At 39.4% G+C, this 15,218-nt stretch overlaps 1 protein-coding gene across 1 annotated transcript; it reads right to left on the reverse strand.

Annotated features, from left to right (window-relative positions):
* Nucleotides 1-601: 601 nt before the first annotated feature.
* Nucleotides 602-2,753, reverse strand: LOC107800899 (putative pentatricopeptide repeat-containing protein At5g40405). The gene is made up of 2 exons (XM_016624163.2): nt 1,727-2,753; nt 602-1,470 (listed from the first exon to the last, which is right to left on the reverse strand). Exons 1-2 carry the CDS (start codon nt 2,102-2,104, stop codon nt 643-645), a joined length of 1,206 nt encoding a protein of 401 aa, XP_016479649.2. The 5' UTR covers nt 2,105-2,753; the 3' UTR covers nt 602-642.
* Nucleotides 2,754-15,218: the final 12,465 nt, after the last annotated feature.

Genomic DNA, 15,218 nt, shown 5'->3' on the forward strand with positions numbered 1-15,218 from the left:
GTGGCCACTTCTCTAAGCGAAAATCCGTCTTCAGCTGGCCTTCAGCTGCAACAATCTCACTTAATGTCAGGGGATGTGGTCATTTTGGTGTTTACTCTTTCCAGCGCCCACTGAAATGCTTAGTTGATGATGCAGACATTGACTTTAACTTTAACAACAGCAATGAACCTGGATTGCTCACTATGATTATATCAGTCCCAAAAGAGGAGATATGCAGATGGCATGTCAAATCCAAGTCTAAGTGATGGTGTCTTGGTCAGAGAACAATTGTATAGGAATATATAGGAACACTTCATGCATATATGATCTAAATTGATGAAAGCATTGTATTGGGTTAAAAATGAGACAAGGATTAGTGTGAGTCTTTTCACGGGAGAATAATGATAATGGGAAAATCATGAGGCTGAAAATCTCCTCTGTAACTAAGCTCTCCGGATTAAAGAATTTAATATCGCTCCCACATTTTGCCCTCTTCCATCTAGCTTTTATCTATCCAGTTCCAATGTAATGAATTTAGCCCTGATTAGGTCATTCAAGCTTCTTCTGGCTTTACTCTCTCATCACAAACTCTCAGACCCCCTCCCATCTCCAAAACCTAAAGGAAAAAAAAGGAGCTGAAATATATTGCCAATAGAAGAATATTTACCAAAAATCTCTGCAAGAACATACTCCATTGACAAACCTGTGGAACCTAACTCTGTCCCTAACAATGATCTCTCTGTTGTATAATCTACTAATTATCTTTGTCACTTCATGACAATCCCTACATACCCTTAGATTCTTCACTATTCTAATCACTGTTGGTGCTTTTGTCTTCAAAAGGCCAAAAGCAATAGCCAATCTTTCACTGTGCTCACACAGAGCAATTTCCTTCTCTTCATCACTCACATTGTGCAGTATAGTAGCAATCCAAGGTTCATGACCTGCAAAATATACCCTTTGAGATATATCGCTTAGGACTTCTTTGATCTCCTCAGCTTCAGGGTGCGACCAATCACCCATTATGAACTCATGCACAAGACCGTCAACTTCAATGGAACTGCATCCTGGCATTGCCTTAATCCCTTTGTCTTTCATCTGTTTCCTCACGTGGCGCATTTTTTCCCAGTCTGATACCGATGCATACAAACTAGACAGTAGGATATAGTTCTCTGCATTCCATGGCTCTAATTCAATGAGATGCTGGCCAAGAATTTCACCTTTGTCCAAGATCTTGTTCTTTTTGCACCCAACAAGTAATGTGCGCAATATTGCTGGACACGGGGCGAGTGGCATGGCTTCAACAAATGAATAAGCTTCATCAATTAAGTTTGAACGGCTCAACAGATCTACCATGCAGCCATAATGCTCTAAAGATGGCTCAATACCAGACTCAATCATGCTTGCCCAATACCTTTTCCCTTCAAAAACTAGTCCGCTATGAGCACATGCCATAAGAACTCCAACTAGCGTCACATGGTTAGGTTCCACCTGAGTAAAAATTCAAAAGTAGGTTATAAGTTAGCTGCTAACAGTCTATTCATCAAAGTTTAACATTCAATGATAGATTATAGAAAAAACAGCACAACTCAATCCATCTAACTTTTATGCAAAGATTCAACGCCGAGCCTAATAAGTACAAATTCGTGCACTCCTTTAATGTTTTATGTGAATCAAGATGACATTTTATATATGATTTTGTTAGAAATATTGCATCTTACAGCATTGTTCATAATCATTGCATTACCTTAGCTTTGTCCATCCTGGAAAAGGTCACCAATGCATATTCTGCTAGCCCATTTATTGCCAAGCCAACTATCATTGAGCTCCATGCCTTGGCATCTTTAACAGGCATCGCTTCAAATACCTCGATTGCCTTCTCAATGCATCCACACTTTGCATACATATTAACAAGCGCAGTACAAAGCTCAAGATCAATCTCAATCAATCTCCTGTCAATATAAGCATGCACCCACCTCCCCAAATCTAAGGCCCCAGACATAGCACAAGCCGAAATCACGCTCACCATTGTCACCTTATCGGGCAAAACACCTGTCTTCTGCATTTCCCTAAACAAACTTAAAGACTCATTCACCATCCCAAGTCTCGAATACCCACTAATCATTGCACTCCAAGCAACCACATTTCTCTCAGGAATTTCATCGAACACTTTCTCCGCCAACCGAATCTCCTCACATTTTGCGTATAAATTCAACAATGAGGTTTGAACAAAGGGGCTTGATCCAAACCCGGATTGAATTACATGCTTATGCAGTTGTTGGCCTTCTTTAAATGCAGTCACAATTGAACATGACTTTAAAACAAATGCTAAAGTAAATGTATTTGCTTTTGGGTAATTTTTCTTGAGCAGTTTCTTGAAAATAAAAATGGGTTCTTGAGATGGAATTTTTTGGGATTCAAGAAAACCTCTAATGAGAGAATTATAAGAGAAAATGCTAGGGTTTGGGATTTGGGTGAACAACCTCTTGGCATAATTGAGGCTCCCATTGGGAGAAAGGGCTGCAAAGGCGAGAACTTTGGAAAGAATAAAGGAGATAGTGGGAAGTGGAAGAAATGAATGAGTAGTGATTATATGGGCATGGATTTGATGGAGGACTTTCAGATTGGGGCATTTTGAAACAAGTGAAACGAGTCTTGATTCTACTTCTTCCAGCTCTTCTAACTTGCCTAAATTCGCTTTTGATGTTAAGAGACAGATATATTCTTTCTGGTGAATTTTGGTAACTGGAGTCACTCAGAACTTCAAGTACTGTACTTGGTAGCTGGGCCTGGAACTGAGTGAGAGACTTTAGAGGCAAAGCTAAAATTTGAAATTAGTGAGTAAAGTACAGCATACAATTTTAACACACACACATATATACTGTATTATACTCTATCCACAGTTTAATGTTTATAAGCAGAATTAAGCTAAGCTAGATTTTCAAATGAAAAGGGTTTAATGGAGATGAGAAGATTGATTCGTCAATCAGAAACAAACTTAGGATCCAAAACCTCTTTTTTGTTTTCAATTTATCCATTATTGCCATGATATACTTAAACCTCAAATAAGTTCTCAAAATTAATATTCAATTTTTTAGAAAAAGACTGCTCAACTTTTAAGTTAATTTTCGAATCAGTAACTGTTATTCAAATATTAGTTCAACAAACCAAATTCATTTGGGTGGTGAAAATTAAATTTTTAACAAGCTTAAATATATGGATTTTAATTTCGAATTTGATTTTGTAAGAAATTTGGAGTGGGTGTTATTTAGACTTGTTAGAAATAGTATAAGGATGTTGTATATAAAATTTGAAGTCATTTAATGGAGATTTGGATTGGTTTTGAACAAGAATTACAACTGAAAATCGTGGAAGAAGTTCATCTATAGACGCTTATATAAGATATTTTGATACACTCATATACACTATTATACAAGATTATACATAAATATACAAAAATTTGACTTCGTCTTCTTACTTGCGTCTTTTCTGAAATTTAACTCAAATGTTGCTCAAATCTATTCCAAATCACTTCAAATTTAAATTTTGAACTCCTTTTGATATTTTCAATCAATTGGAACAACACTCAATCCAAACAACTAACAAACTCAAAAAATCATGTTTTCGAAAGCGAAGCTTTGAATGGCTTTGAATGGTGGACTTCTACACATCAATTTTCTTATATTGCAACCAGGTGACACAAGGGGGAGAAGTAGTAATGGCGGATGACCCCTTGAAGCATATGTAGAAGATGCGAGAAGAAGAGAGAGTGAAAGCCAAAAAAAAAATGAATTACCGTTACTAATTTACAGTGGGCTAATGAGTGCAAAGGAAATTTCAAAATATGTACAACTTGGGCCAAACCTGTAACGACCCGACCGGTCGTAGTGAGCTCTAGTGAGTCGTTCGGCGGTTTGAGGGCTTGAGTAGCTTCACTTCATGTTTTATGACTTGTACGTGTGGTCGGAATTGAATTTCGAGAAGTTCGGAGTTGATCCGGAAGGAAAATTCTAATTTCGGAAGCTTTAAGTTGGAAGAGTTGACCAATGTTTGATTTTTGAGTAAACGAACTCGAAATCGGGATTTGAATGTTCCAATTGGTTCATATGATGATTTCGGACTTGGGTATATGTTCAGGTTAAGTCTCGGATGGTCCGGGAGTATTTTAGCGCTTATTATGGAAAGTTGGCATTGGAAGTTCTAGAATTTCATAAGTTTGGTTTGAAATGGATTTTGGTGCTATCGATGTCTGTTTGGAGTTTCGAGCCTTGGACTCACTTGGACTTGGGTGTATATTCGAGTTTAAATGTTGGAAAGTTGGAAGAAAGGTTTTGGCCATCGATTCGTAGTTTTGACGTTGTTTGACGTGGTTTGAGGCTTCGACTAAGTCCGTATCGTGTTTTGAGATATTTGGACGGGGGCCTCGGGTGCGAATCCGATCGAGTTTGGACTTGGGAGAAGTGTTGAGGCAGCTGGGATCTCGTGCAAGCGCACTTGTGGAAAAAAGGCCGCAAATGCGACGCCGCAGAAGCGGCCAGGCAAGCGAAGGAGCAGATTTTGGTTGGGCAGTGCTGGGATCACAGATGCGATCGTTTTGGCGCAGAAACGGAACCGCACATGCGGAGGAGAATTGTAGAAGCGGGGGCGCATGTGCGCAACGGGAATCGCAAATACTGCCAACGACCTGGCCTGGGTTCTCGGAGGTGCGAGATTGAAGCCGCAGAAGCAACCAAGGGACCGCAGATGCGAAAATGTCGTTGGGCAGAGTTGTTTTAAGAACGAGATTTGGCTCTTCTTCTTTCATTTTTCACTTGGGTTGGCTGAATTTGGGGAGCCATTTTGAGGGGATTTTCATCGAGCAACACAAGGTAAGTGATTCCCACCTATTGCAAGTTAAATACATGGTTTATATATGGATTTAAACATATAAATTAGTAGAAATTTGGGAATTTGGTAGAAAACCTAGAATTTGGTATTTTGGATATTGACCACGAAATTGGACATGGAATTAGAAATAAATCATATATTTGAGTTTGTAGTGTTATGGGTAAAGTTTATCTTCAAAAATTTTTGAAATCCGGGCACGTCGGCCCGAGGGTTGATTTTATTGACGGTTGAGCGAAGTTGGGAATTGTTATGAATTGATTTATTATGAGTATAGAGGTATATTTTTATTAGTTTGCACACTATTTGACTAGTTTTGGAGCGACGAGCGTCGGTTTGAGGTGATAGAGTGGCATCAGAGCCGTTTATGGAACTTCGGAGCGAGGTATGTCTCCTGTCTAATTCTGTGAGGGGGAAACTGCCCCTAGGTGATGTATTTGATATGTGCTTTTTTTTGCAGGGGCTACGTACGCACGAGGTGATGAGAGTCCGTACATAGCTAAATTCATGTTATTGTCCGGGTAGACTTAGTTTCATGCCATGCTATAATAGTACTATAGGAGTTATCTTTGCTCGTTTAATTCCTTTATTTTGCATTACGACTTGAGACTAGACTTGTGTAGAGTATGTCACACCTCCTTTTTCCGCCCTTGCGAGGGGTGAAAGAGTTTTTCCAATTAAAGGACAATCGAAACGGGATTTATTTATTTATTTCAGAGTCGCCACTTGGGAGATTTAGGGTGTCCCAAGTCACCAATTTAATCCCGAATCGAGGAAAAGAATGACTCTATTTAACAGTCTGCGCACCAGAAATCCGGATAAGGAATTCTGTTAACCCGGGAGAAGGTGTTAGGCATTCCCGAGTTCCGTGGTTCTAGCACGGTCGCTCAACTGTCATATTCGGCTTGATTATCTGATTTTATACAAATATGAACTTATGTGCAGATTTTAACTCTTTACCGCTTTCATTATTATTATTATCATTTTACAGGGAATTGCAACGTCATGGAAATACATCTCGAACCACGTCACATCAATGCACCCGTAGTTGTTGGCACATTTTCACTCCGTTGAGATTTGGATTTGGGTCACATAAATGTGCACCCGAGTTTAAGAAGATTAAATTATTAAAGGCGCGCCTAAAGCGACTAGCGTATCATTTACTTTGGGTAGGGCCGTGAAATTTTGCTAAACGGTCCATCCCGAAATCTAAGCAATTTTAAAGCAAATATTTACTGAGGGCCCCGCAATTTTGTATTTTTATTCGGCGAGGCTCATCTCATTCTTATTTTTTAAAGTAATTCGTGACGTCGTGGACATGCATCTCGGACCATGTCACAATCAATGTACCCGTGATTAGAGACACATTTCGATTCCGTTGAGATTTGGATTTGGGTCACATAAATGTGCACCCGAGTTTAAGAAGGTAAGATTTATTAAAATGCGCGCCTAAAGCGATTAGCGTATTATTATTTTGGGTAAGGCCGTGGAGTTCGCTAAGCGGCCTATCCCGAGTTCTAAGTAATTAACACGTACAGTTTTGTGAGGGCCCCGTAATCTGTGCGTTTTATTTGGCGAGGCTCGTCTCATTTTTATTTAAAAGGATAAACCTACAGTGACTACATTTTTTCTATTAAGTTCGTCTCTAAAATAAAAGAAAATCTCCCGATTAATTACATACTAAAAAAGACGTAACTTATTAGTTATTAGTTTACGGCTAATGCGAATGGAAAATTGCAATCGAGTTTGTACAAAGAAAGACTGCTTTCATTCTATATTCTATTATTTAATAATACTAGAACATGAGATTGACACACCATAATATCAAAACAAATTAACTAGTCTTTGATTAATTTAAACTAACATTATTAGATGAAGAAGTTATACATATGCAACCTCATTACTCATTAATCAGTCAACTACATTTTTATACAAAAAAGGAAAATTCTATTCAAACACAAATCTAAACAGGAGGAATTCAACAGGAACAAAGCCTGATTAATATTTCATTTCACTTCAAGCCGAGAGTGTACAAATGTGTACCTGGAAATGGCAGTACAAGAAGAAAAGAAGGAGGAGTCAACAGCAGTAATAACACAGCAACAGCAACAGCAACCCCACAGCAGCAATTCGAACCAGAATCAAAACCCAGGAAAATTTGAAGAAAATCAAGCAAGCTCGATAGAACAAACCCAAAAGTTGGTAAAAGACCTAAACAGCAACAAACCACATCACCACAAACATACTCAAACCCGCGTGTATTAAACCCGAAACTAAACTCGTTTCTCACTTTGTTTTTGTTTTCTCTTTTTAAACTCTCTAACACTCTTGAGATTTTCAGAATGTCTTCCTAAAATCTCTCTCTAAGTAAGTCTTTCAAGTTCAAGTCCTAGTCCTCTTAAAATGTGTCAAATGACTCTATTTATAACAAGACTCTTGTCTTGAATCCCCAACCCGAAATATTCCCCCAATTGCATGCTTTGTCCCCACTACTTAATGTTTTCTTTATTTTAAACCCTTGTCCCCCATGCCCACATGTTTTGTTCCCCACTATATTAAATAAATATATCAACCCCACCCCATTATATCTTGTCCCCCATGCCTAACATAAATAATTACATTATTCCCACCCCACTACATTATGTCTTGTCCCCCACTATATTAAACAATTATATCAACCCCCACTAATTTATGTCTTGTCCCCCACAATATATTATTTTAATATTGTTAATGCCTAATGGACAAAGCATTCGGATTAAATAATTGTTTAAATGTTCAATTCCAAGAATACCCCTCCGACCTTATTGAAATTACTATTTTACCCCTGAACGTACTGCAATTTACCAAACTACCCCCATCAGCTATAACCAATTCGCCTAATCAATCTCAACCAAAATACAGCAAATATGACCAATTTCTAAACAAATTTAACAACAAATCACATGAACACAGATTGAACCACATCAAATTAATGGGAATAAGTTAACCATATTGGGAACCAATCCTGGTTAACTTAGACACAAATGAATGAGCAAGGAGACAACAATATTAACAACAAAGATACATGATTCAAACTAAATCAAAAAATTAAAAACCAAAACATAAACTCACATTAAATCACTGGATTAAAAACGAACTTCAAACAAAAATGAACATGAATTAAATCTATTTTAAACAACAAACATGACGGATTCAAATAATTTAAACTAACACTCTTCTATACTAAATCCTTTTAAAATCAACAGAACAAACTAAAGACATAATTAGTTGAACTTTAATTTAAATCTAAAAACATTATAATTACTAACAATTTCTACCTAAAAATAAACAAGAGCAATGAAACAAAAATGAAACAAACTGAAGAAAAATAAGAAAAACGATAAACACAAATTGGTTAAAACAACTAACCGGATCGGAACTACGAACAACGACTGATCAACGACGAACTCGAACGGACCTCAACCCCGGACAGAACTTCTGGGCGATTTTGAATGTTTTCAGCTGGGCTTCAGCGTGTGTGTTTGTGTGTGTTTTTCTGGTAAGTTATGGTGATGAGAGCAGTCCATGGACGAGCTTGAGCTCGCCATGGAGAAGACAAAGCAGCAAAGGGCAGCCATGGGAGCTCGGGCTCGAGTCCGACGGAGACGAAGAAGATGAAGCAAAAGCAGAAGCGTGGTCTGTTTGGACGTAGCAGAAGCAGCAGGAAGAAGATGCTGGAAGCGAGTGGTCGACGACGAAGCAGCAGTCTTGAAGCAGCAGGGAGCTAGCCATGGCGACGGGTTGACGACGAAGACGCAGTGGCAGCCATGGGTGTCGAGCTCAAGCTCGAGCTTGACGAAGAAGATGAAGGTAGAAGCAACGGGTTCTGTTTGGACGTAGCAGAAGACGCAGCAACGCAGCAGCCATGGGAGCTTGACGAGCTCGTCAATGGCGGATGTTTGTTCGTCGATGAAGACGAAGCTTGGGGCAGCAGCTGGTCGAAGAAGAAGATGCACAGTAATGGGGGTCGTTTGCTCTTTAATGGCGGACGAGGGAGGGGCTGTTTGGAGTGAGCTTGGGAGGCAGCCATGGATGGGCTTGGAGTTTTGGATATGGTGAAGGAGAAGAGAGAAAGAGAGGGGCGGATGGTTTAATGTTAGGGTTTTGGAAATAATGAAAATGACGATTAGGAAGGGTTAGGTCATTTGGGGTTAATGGGGCGGACCGGGTCGACCCGGGTTGAAATGGACCGGGTCATGGGGAAGGTTGGGTATTTTTTGGGCCTGTGGTTTGAATTTGAAGAAGAGGCCCAATTCCGATTTTCTTTATATTTTTTGCTCTATTTTCTTTTACTTTCTAATTAATAAAACTAAAATTCTAAAGTAAATTATAAGCTACATTAACTTATAAAAAATACTAATTAATTCCTAGCGACAAATATCATACATAACTAAACACCTATTAAAACAAAATTGCACAATCTGACATTGAATGCTAAAAATGCAAACGATGCATATTTTTGTAATTTTCATTATTGTAAAACAAGCTTAATTATTCCTAATTATAGAATTAAATCCTAAATGCAAATGCGACATATTTTTGTATTTTTTATTAATTTAACAAATAAACATGCACAGACAAATACAAATAATTATCCAAAATGTCACAAAAATTCTCAAAATTGCGCACCAAGGAAAATCGTTTTATTTTGAATTTTTTTTGGAGTAATTCTTTCATAGGGCAAAAATCACGTGCTTACATCCCTTACTGGTGGTACTGTAGAGATTTGAGGGGCTTCATAATTAGCCGCAGATTAATTGTACTCTTACGAATTTCTCCCGCGCTATGCGTTTTGATCGGAACATTTTCCTTAAAATTATAACTCACATGTTTATTTGTGAGTGGGGTCAAGGACCCGTTAAAACTTCTTATTCTACTGGGATCAAGTCATTCTGCTGGGCAGGATTATGTACCACACTTTAATGGGAGCGGGCCGTATAGATTCATCTATGGTTCGTGTCATTCAACTCTCACCAGTGCACACAGTATGATGGGATCGGGCAGTACGCCTTGACATTTCTATAAAATACTATTACGGAATCGTGCGTAATATTTAACAAGAAGCTAGTGTATCTGTGAGTTTTCCTGATTTGAATTGTGACGACCTATCTGGTAAGGTCCATTATATATATACTCCGGTTGAGGAGGTAATTGCTAATTGAGAGCTTGAGTTTATTATTGAGAGCAGGATTGTACCACGCATTTGTACTTGTTTATTTTGTTTATTTACTCTGCCTCACGTTTGTTTACTTCCTATTGTATTTGATTTATTGGACCACTAGTAAGTGTTGATGTCGACCTCTCATCACCACTTCTCTGGGGTTAGGCTAGATACTTACTGGGTACGCATTGATTTACGTACTCATGCTACACTTGCTGCACTTATTGTGCAGGTATATATATGTTTTCGACGGTCTTCTGGGTGTAGAGACGCGGCTATTGCAAAGACTTTATGATGAGCTGCATTCCATGTTACGATCCGCAGCATACAGAGTCTCCATCAGAGTTATTTATATTCTCCATGTAACAACCCGACCGGTCGTTTTGAGCTCTAGCGCGTTGTTTGGCAGTTTGAGGCCATGAGCAGCTTCACTTCGGGTATTATTACTTGTACGCATGGTCGGAATTGAATTTTGGGGAGTTTGGAATTGATTTGGAAAGAAAATTCCCATTTCGGAAGCTTTAAATTGAAAGAATTGAGTAAGGCTTGATTCATGAGTAAACAATCTCGGTATTGGGATTTGAAGGTTCCAACAGGATTGTATGATGATATTGGACTTGGGCGTATGTCCGGATTGGGTCTTGGATGACCCAGGAGCGTTTCGACGCCTATTGTGGAAGTTAGCATTTTAGAAGAATTTCATAAGTTTGGGGTTGAAGTACATTTTAGTGTTATCGATGTCCGTTTGGGATTCCGAGTTTGGGAATAGCTCCGTATGACGATCCTGGTAATAGGGGCTCGTTTGGAAGTGGATTCGGAGGTCCATAAGTCATTTTGGAGTCATTTGGCTAAAGTTAGAAATTTGAAGGTTTTTGAGAAGTTTGACCGGAAGTGGACTTTTTGATATCGGGGTCGGAATCTGATTCTGAAAGTTAAAGTAGGTCCATAATGTCGAATATGAATTGTGTGTAAAATTTGAGGTCAATCGGATGTGATTTGACAGGTTTCGGCATCGAATGAAGAAATTCGAAGTTCTAAAGTTCATCAAGCTTGAAATGGAGTGTGATTCTTGGTTTTGGCATCATTTGATGTGATTTGAAGGCTCGACTAGGTTCGTAATGTGTTTTGAAATTTATTGGTGTGATTGGACGGGGACCCGGAGGTCTCGGGTGGATTCCAAGTGGTTAACAGATCGAATTTGGAGTTAGAAGAAAAATTGAGCTGCCTTCTGGTGTAACCGCACCTGCGAGGCTTGGGCGCAGGTGCAGAGCCGCAGAAGCGGCCCAGAGGTCGCAGATGTGATTTTGGTGGGGGAGAGTTGGGACCGCAGATGCGGTCATCTCGCCGCAAAAGCGGGATCGCACCTGCGGAGGAGAGGACGCAAAAGCGGGAATGGGCTGGGAGCCCTGGACTGCAGAAGCGGTGTTTTGTCTGCACCTGTGGGACCGTGGAAGCGGTCAAGTGACAACAGGTGCGAAAAGGCCGGAGGCAGTGAGGTTTCTTTAAAACCGGGGATTGGCTCATTTCAATCCCATTTCCTCCATGGGAGCCGGATTTGGAGCAACTTTGGAGTGCTATTTTCACCACCAAGCATGAGGTAAGTGGTTTATACTAGTTTGAGTTCAATACATCGATTGTATATATGTTTTAACATGGAAATTAGTAGAAATTTGGTGTTTGAGGAAAAACCTAGAAAATTGGTATTCTTGGATTATGACCACGATTTTGGACATGAAATTAAGAGTAAATTATATATTTGAGTTTGTGAGGTTGTGGGCAAACTTTATCTTCGAAATATTTCGGAATTCGGGCACTTGGGCAATTTTGTCAACTTTTCGATCGAGGTTAGAAATCGTTAGAAATTGGATTATTATGAGTAATTGAGCATAAATTAATGGGTTTACATTATTATTTGCTAGTTTTGGAGCATTGTGCATCGATTTGGGCCTTCGGAAGGGCATGGAATGCCGGTTATGGAACTTCAGAGCGAGGTGAGTCCCCTTTCTAATCTTGTAAGAGGGAATTATCCCTATAGGTGAATTAATTGGATATGTGTTTCTATTTGTGGGGGCTACGTACGCACAAGGTGACGAGAGTCCGTGCGTAGCTACTATTATGCCTATGTCCGGGTAATCCTAGGTTACATCATGCTTTGATGATATTGTTGTTGATTGATGTTATTGTTTGCCTTGAGAAGAAATAAGATTGAGGTTGCGTAATATTTGTGTTGGAAGGTATTTTAATTAAGGAATTTAAGAATTTAAATGTTTCCATTAAACTTAGTACTTTCAAAAAAGAATTGAGGAATCTTATAATAACTTAAGAAATCTATGTGTAACCGCATCGCATGTGTGTTTCGCGAGCGGGGAAAAATTACCTTAAAAGCTTCACGTTGAATTGTTTCTATTTTTGAAAAGAATCAAGAAAAGGATTTTGATTTATTAATAAATTTATATTTGACCGTGTCGCATGTATGTTTCGCGAGCGGGGAAAATTTCTTAAATCTATATTTGATCGCGTCGCATGTATGATTCGTGAGCGGGTATTTACTTCTACTACTCTCATGGGAGCGGGCCGATCGCCTCGGTGATGCATCTATGGTTCGCACCATTCGACCCTCTAGCAGTGTAGAGTTTACTTTTATGTTGGATTAGGCCGTACACCTCGGCATTTCCTATATATATATATATACTATTCTCATGGAATCGTGCATGATATTTTGGAGTAAGTGAATGTGGGGGATTTTCCCTGATTTGAATTATGATAAATTCTTTAATGAAATCCACCATATCAATTTATATGCTCCAGTTACGGAGGGAACTTGCTAGTTGAAAGCTCGAGTAAAATTATAAAGAGGGGAATTGTATCATGTGTTTATACTTGTTTATTTCATATATTTGCTCTGTTTCATGTTTATTCACCCCTTTACTGTACCCGATATTATTGGACCACTAGTAAGTGTCGAAGTCGACCTCTCGTCTCTACTTCTTCGAGATTAGACGGGATACTCACTGGGTACACGTTGCTTTCGTACTCATGCTACAGTTGCTGTGCATTTTTGTTGCACATGCACATGTATGTCTAGTGTCCTAGCTTGGCGCAGCGGCATGGTTGATATGGGGACTTAGTTGAGCTACACTTCTCGAGACGACCTGTAGCCAACAGAGTCTCCTTTAGAGTATTGTATTGTATTTTCTGTATTGTCCAGCTTGTATTACAGATGGTTATTGTATTATATTGTTTCCTAGAAATTGCTCATGCACTTGTGACACCGGGTTCTGGGATGATTATGGGATTATTCAACATTAAGTTTGTTAAAGACATTATTATTTATTCAGTGATTTTCAATATTTTTTGTTTAATGTATCAAAGGAATGATTTCAATAAATACTAAAATGGGAATTTAATTAACTTCTTGGTGTTGGCTTGCCTGACAGTGATGTCTGGCACCATCATGACCCTTAGTGGATTTTTGGGTCGTGACAACATGGTATTAGAGCACTAGGTTCCCTTAGGTCTCACGAGTCATGGGCGAGTCTAGTAGAGTCTTGAAGATCGGTACGGAGATGTCTCTACTTATCTTCGAGAGGCTACAGGGCTATTAAGAGCACTTCCCTTCTTGATTCCTCATCGTGCGATTTGATTCCTTTGAGGCTTATGCCTTTGTTTCCTTCCTACTCGATCTTATGCGACGCAAAACACTTATTATAAATCAGGAATTGAGGAATTTTTAATGGTACTACAGATGTGGTGCAGGATGTTTTTTCCCGCGTGGTTGTTTGGGCTATTGTCGTCGCCTTGTGGAAGGCTATTCTGTCATTTCAGCTCCGTAGCTATACTTCTGAGAGCCTTGAGGCTATGCACAAGTTGCTATGATGCACATGAATGGTTATCGCATGGTATCGATGTGATGGAGAGATGCTTGTCCATGCGTGGAAGCAGTGTATGACTTGGAAGGAGGTTTTCTTAGTACGTGATTTAGAGATTTGGTATTATATTTCCTGCGAAGGAAAACCAATCGTACTATAAATGATTAGGTTTGGGGTTGATAGAGTAACGAGACTCGGTGTTTTCAAGCGTGGTGGAATTTTCATCTGCGGCGTGGTATCATCGTCCTCGATTGAATGTGTTAAGTTTGTCGATATTATGATCTTCTACAAATCACTTGTGGGGCAGAATATTGCGAGATAGTATTGAAGAAGCGACTATCAGAGATCGCGAGGTGTGGTGGTTCAGGATTGAATCAATGTTTCTAATGTCGACAGCTCAAGAAAAGATGATCTTCGTAAAGGTTTAAAGTTAGTAGCGGTCTATTGGTTCAAGTGCTACTGAGATAGATTTCGATCTAAGGCATCAGCTGAGCAACAAAGGATGAGGAAGAACATGTGAAAAGTGTCATGTGATGGTTAAACTTCTAGAAGGCCGGGTGTAAGAAGCGGAAGTCGAGTAGCTGCTTAAAGAAGAGGGGTTTGGCCAAAGTGGGAGAGTGGCAGAGTAGCATATGGGTTCAGTGGCAGGATAACTACACATCTTGAGGAAACGTTTAGAGTGATTTGGGAGTTTAGTGGACGGTGATTGGGTCCACGGGCCTAACTTGAAATATTGGCTATCATACGACAAAAAGAGTTGCTTGATATGAAAAAGGATACAACATGGCTTTGAATTGGGAAATATTGCCACATATTTAGTTGATGTCCTTAAGGAGTGGACGGACTGGTACAGTTGGTGGATGAGCACGAGCTCAGGATGGGTTATTGGTTTCGTAATGATTGTACCCGTGCAACGACGTTGGAAGATGTCGACGCGTAACTTACACAAGTGGGTTATCTCCTGCGAGCAGGTCAGTGGTCGCGTGGTTGGCGAAGCTTCTGCGAAGGATTTCACTGGTTATCAAGTAATAGGTCGAATGTATGGATGTGGTTGGTTTTTGGTCAGTCCAAAATCACACCCGCGCGGTAGTCAAGTTGCGCACTTGACTCAGCCTTCCCCAAACACTTAGCCAATTTTCAACAAGTTTGGCTTTAACGATTTTTAGGCAGCAATTCAATAGGAACAACAGTAAATACGGGAAAATCCCATCCTTTGCATTAATATTGAAAATATACAAAGGACCCCTCACTTTACTATGAACACAAGTCGTTCACAGCCCATTTTT

The sequence above is a fragment of the Nicotiana tabacum genome, chromosome 5 (genome assembly GCF_000715075.1).
Source record: "Nicotiana tabacum cultivar K326 chromosome 5, ASM71507v2, whole genome shotgun sequence".
NCBI classification, from domain to species: Eukaryota; Viridiplantae; Streptophyta; class Magnoliopsida; order Solanales; family Solanaceae; genus Nicotiana; species Nicotiana tabacum.

Excerpts from the sequence above, each read along its gene's own strand:
- LOC107800899 (XM_016624163.2), bottom strand. The coding sequence starts at position 2,104 with ATGATTAGTGGGTATTCGAGACTTGGGATGGTGAATGAGTCTTTAAGT. Across the intron at positions 1,471-1,726 it reads CCAGGATGGACAAAGCTAAG|GTGGAACCTAACCATGTGAC; the intron begins GTAATGCAATGA and ends ATTTTTACTCAG.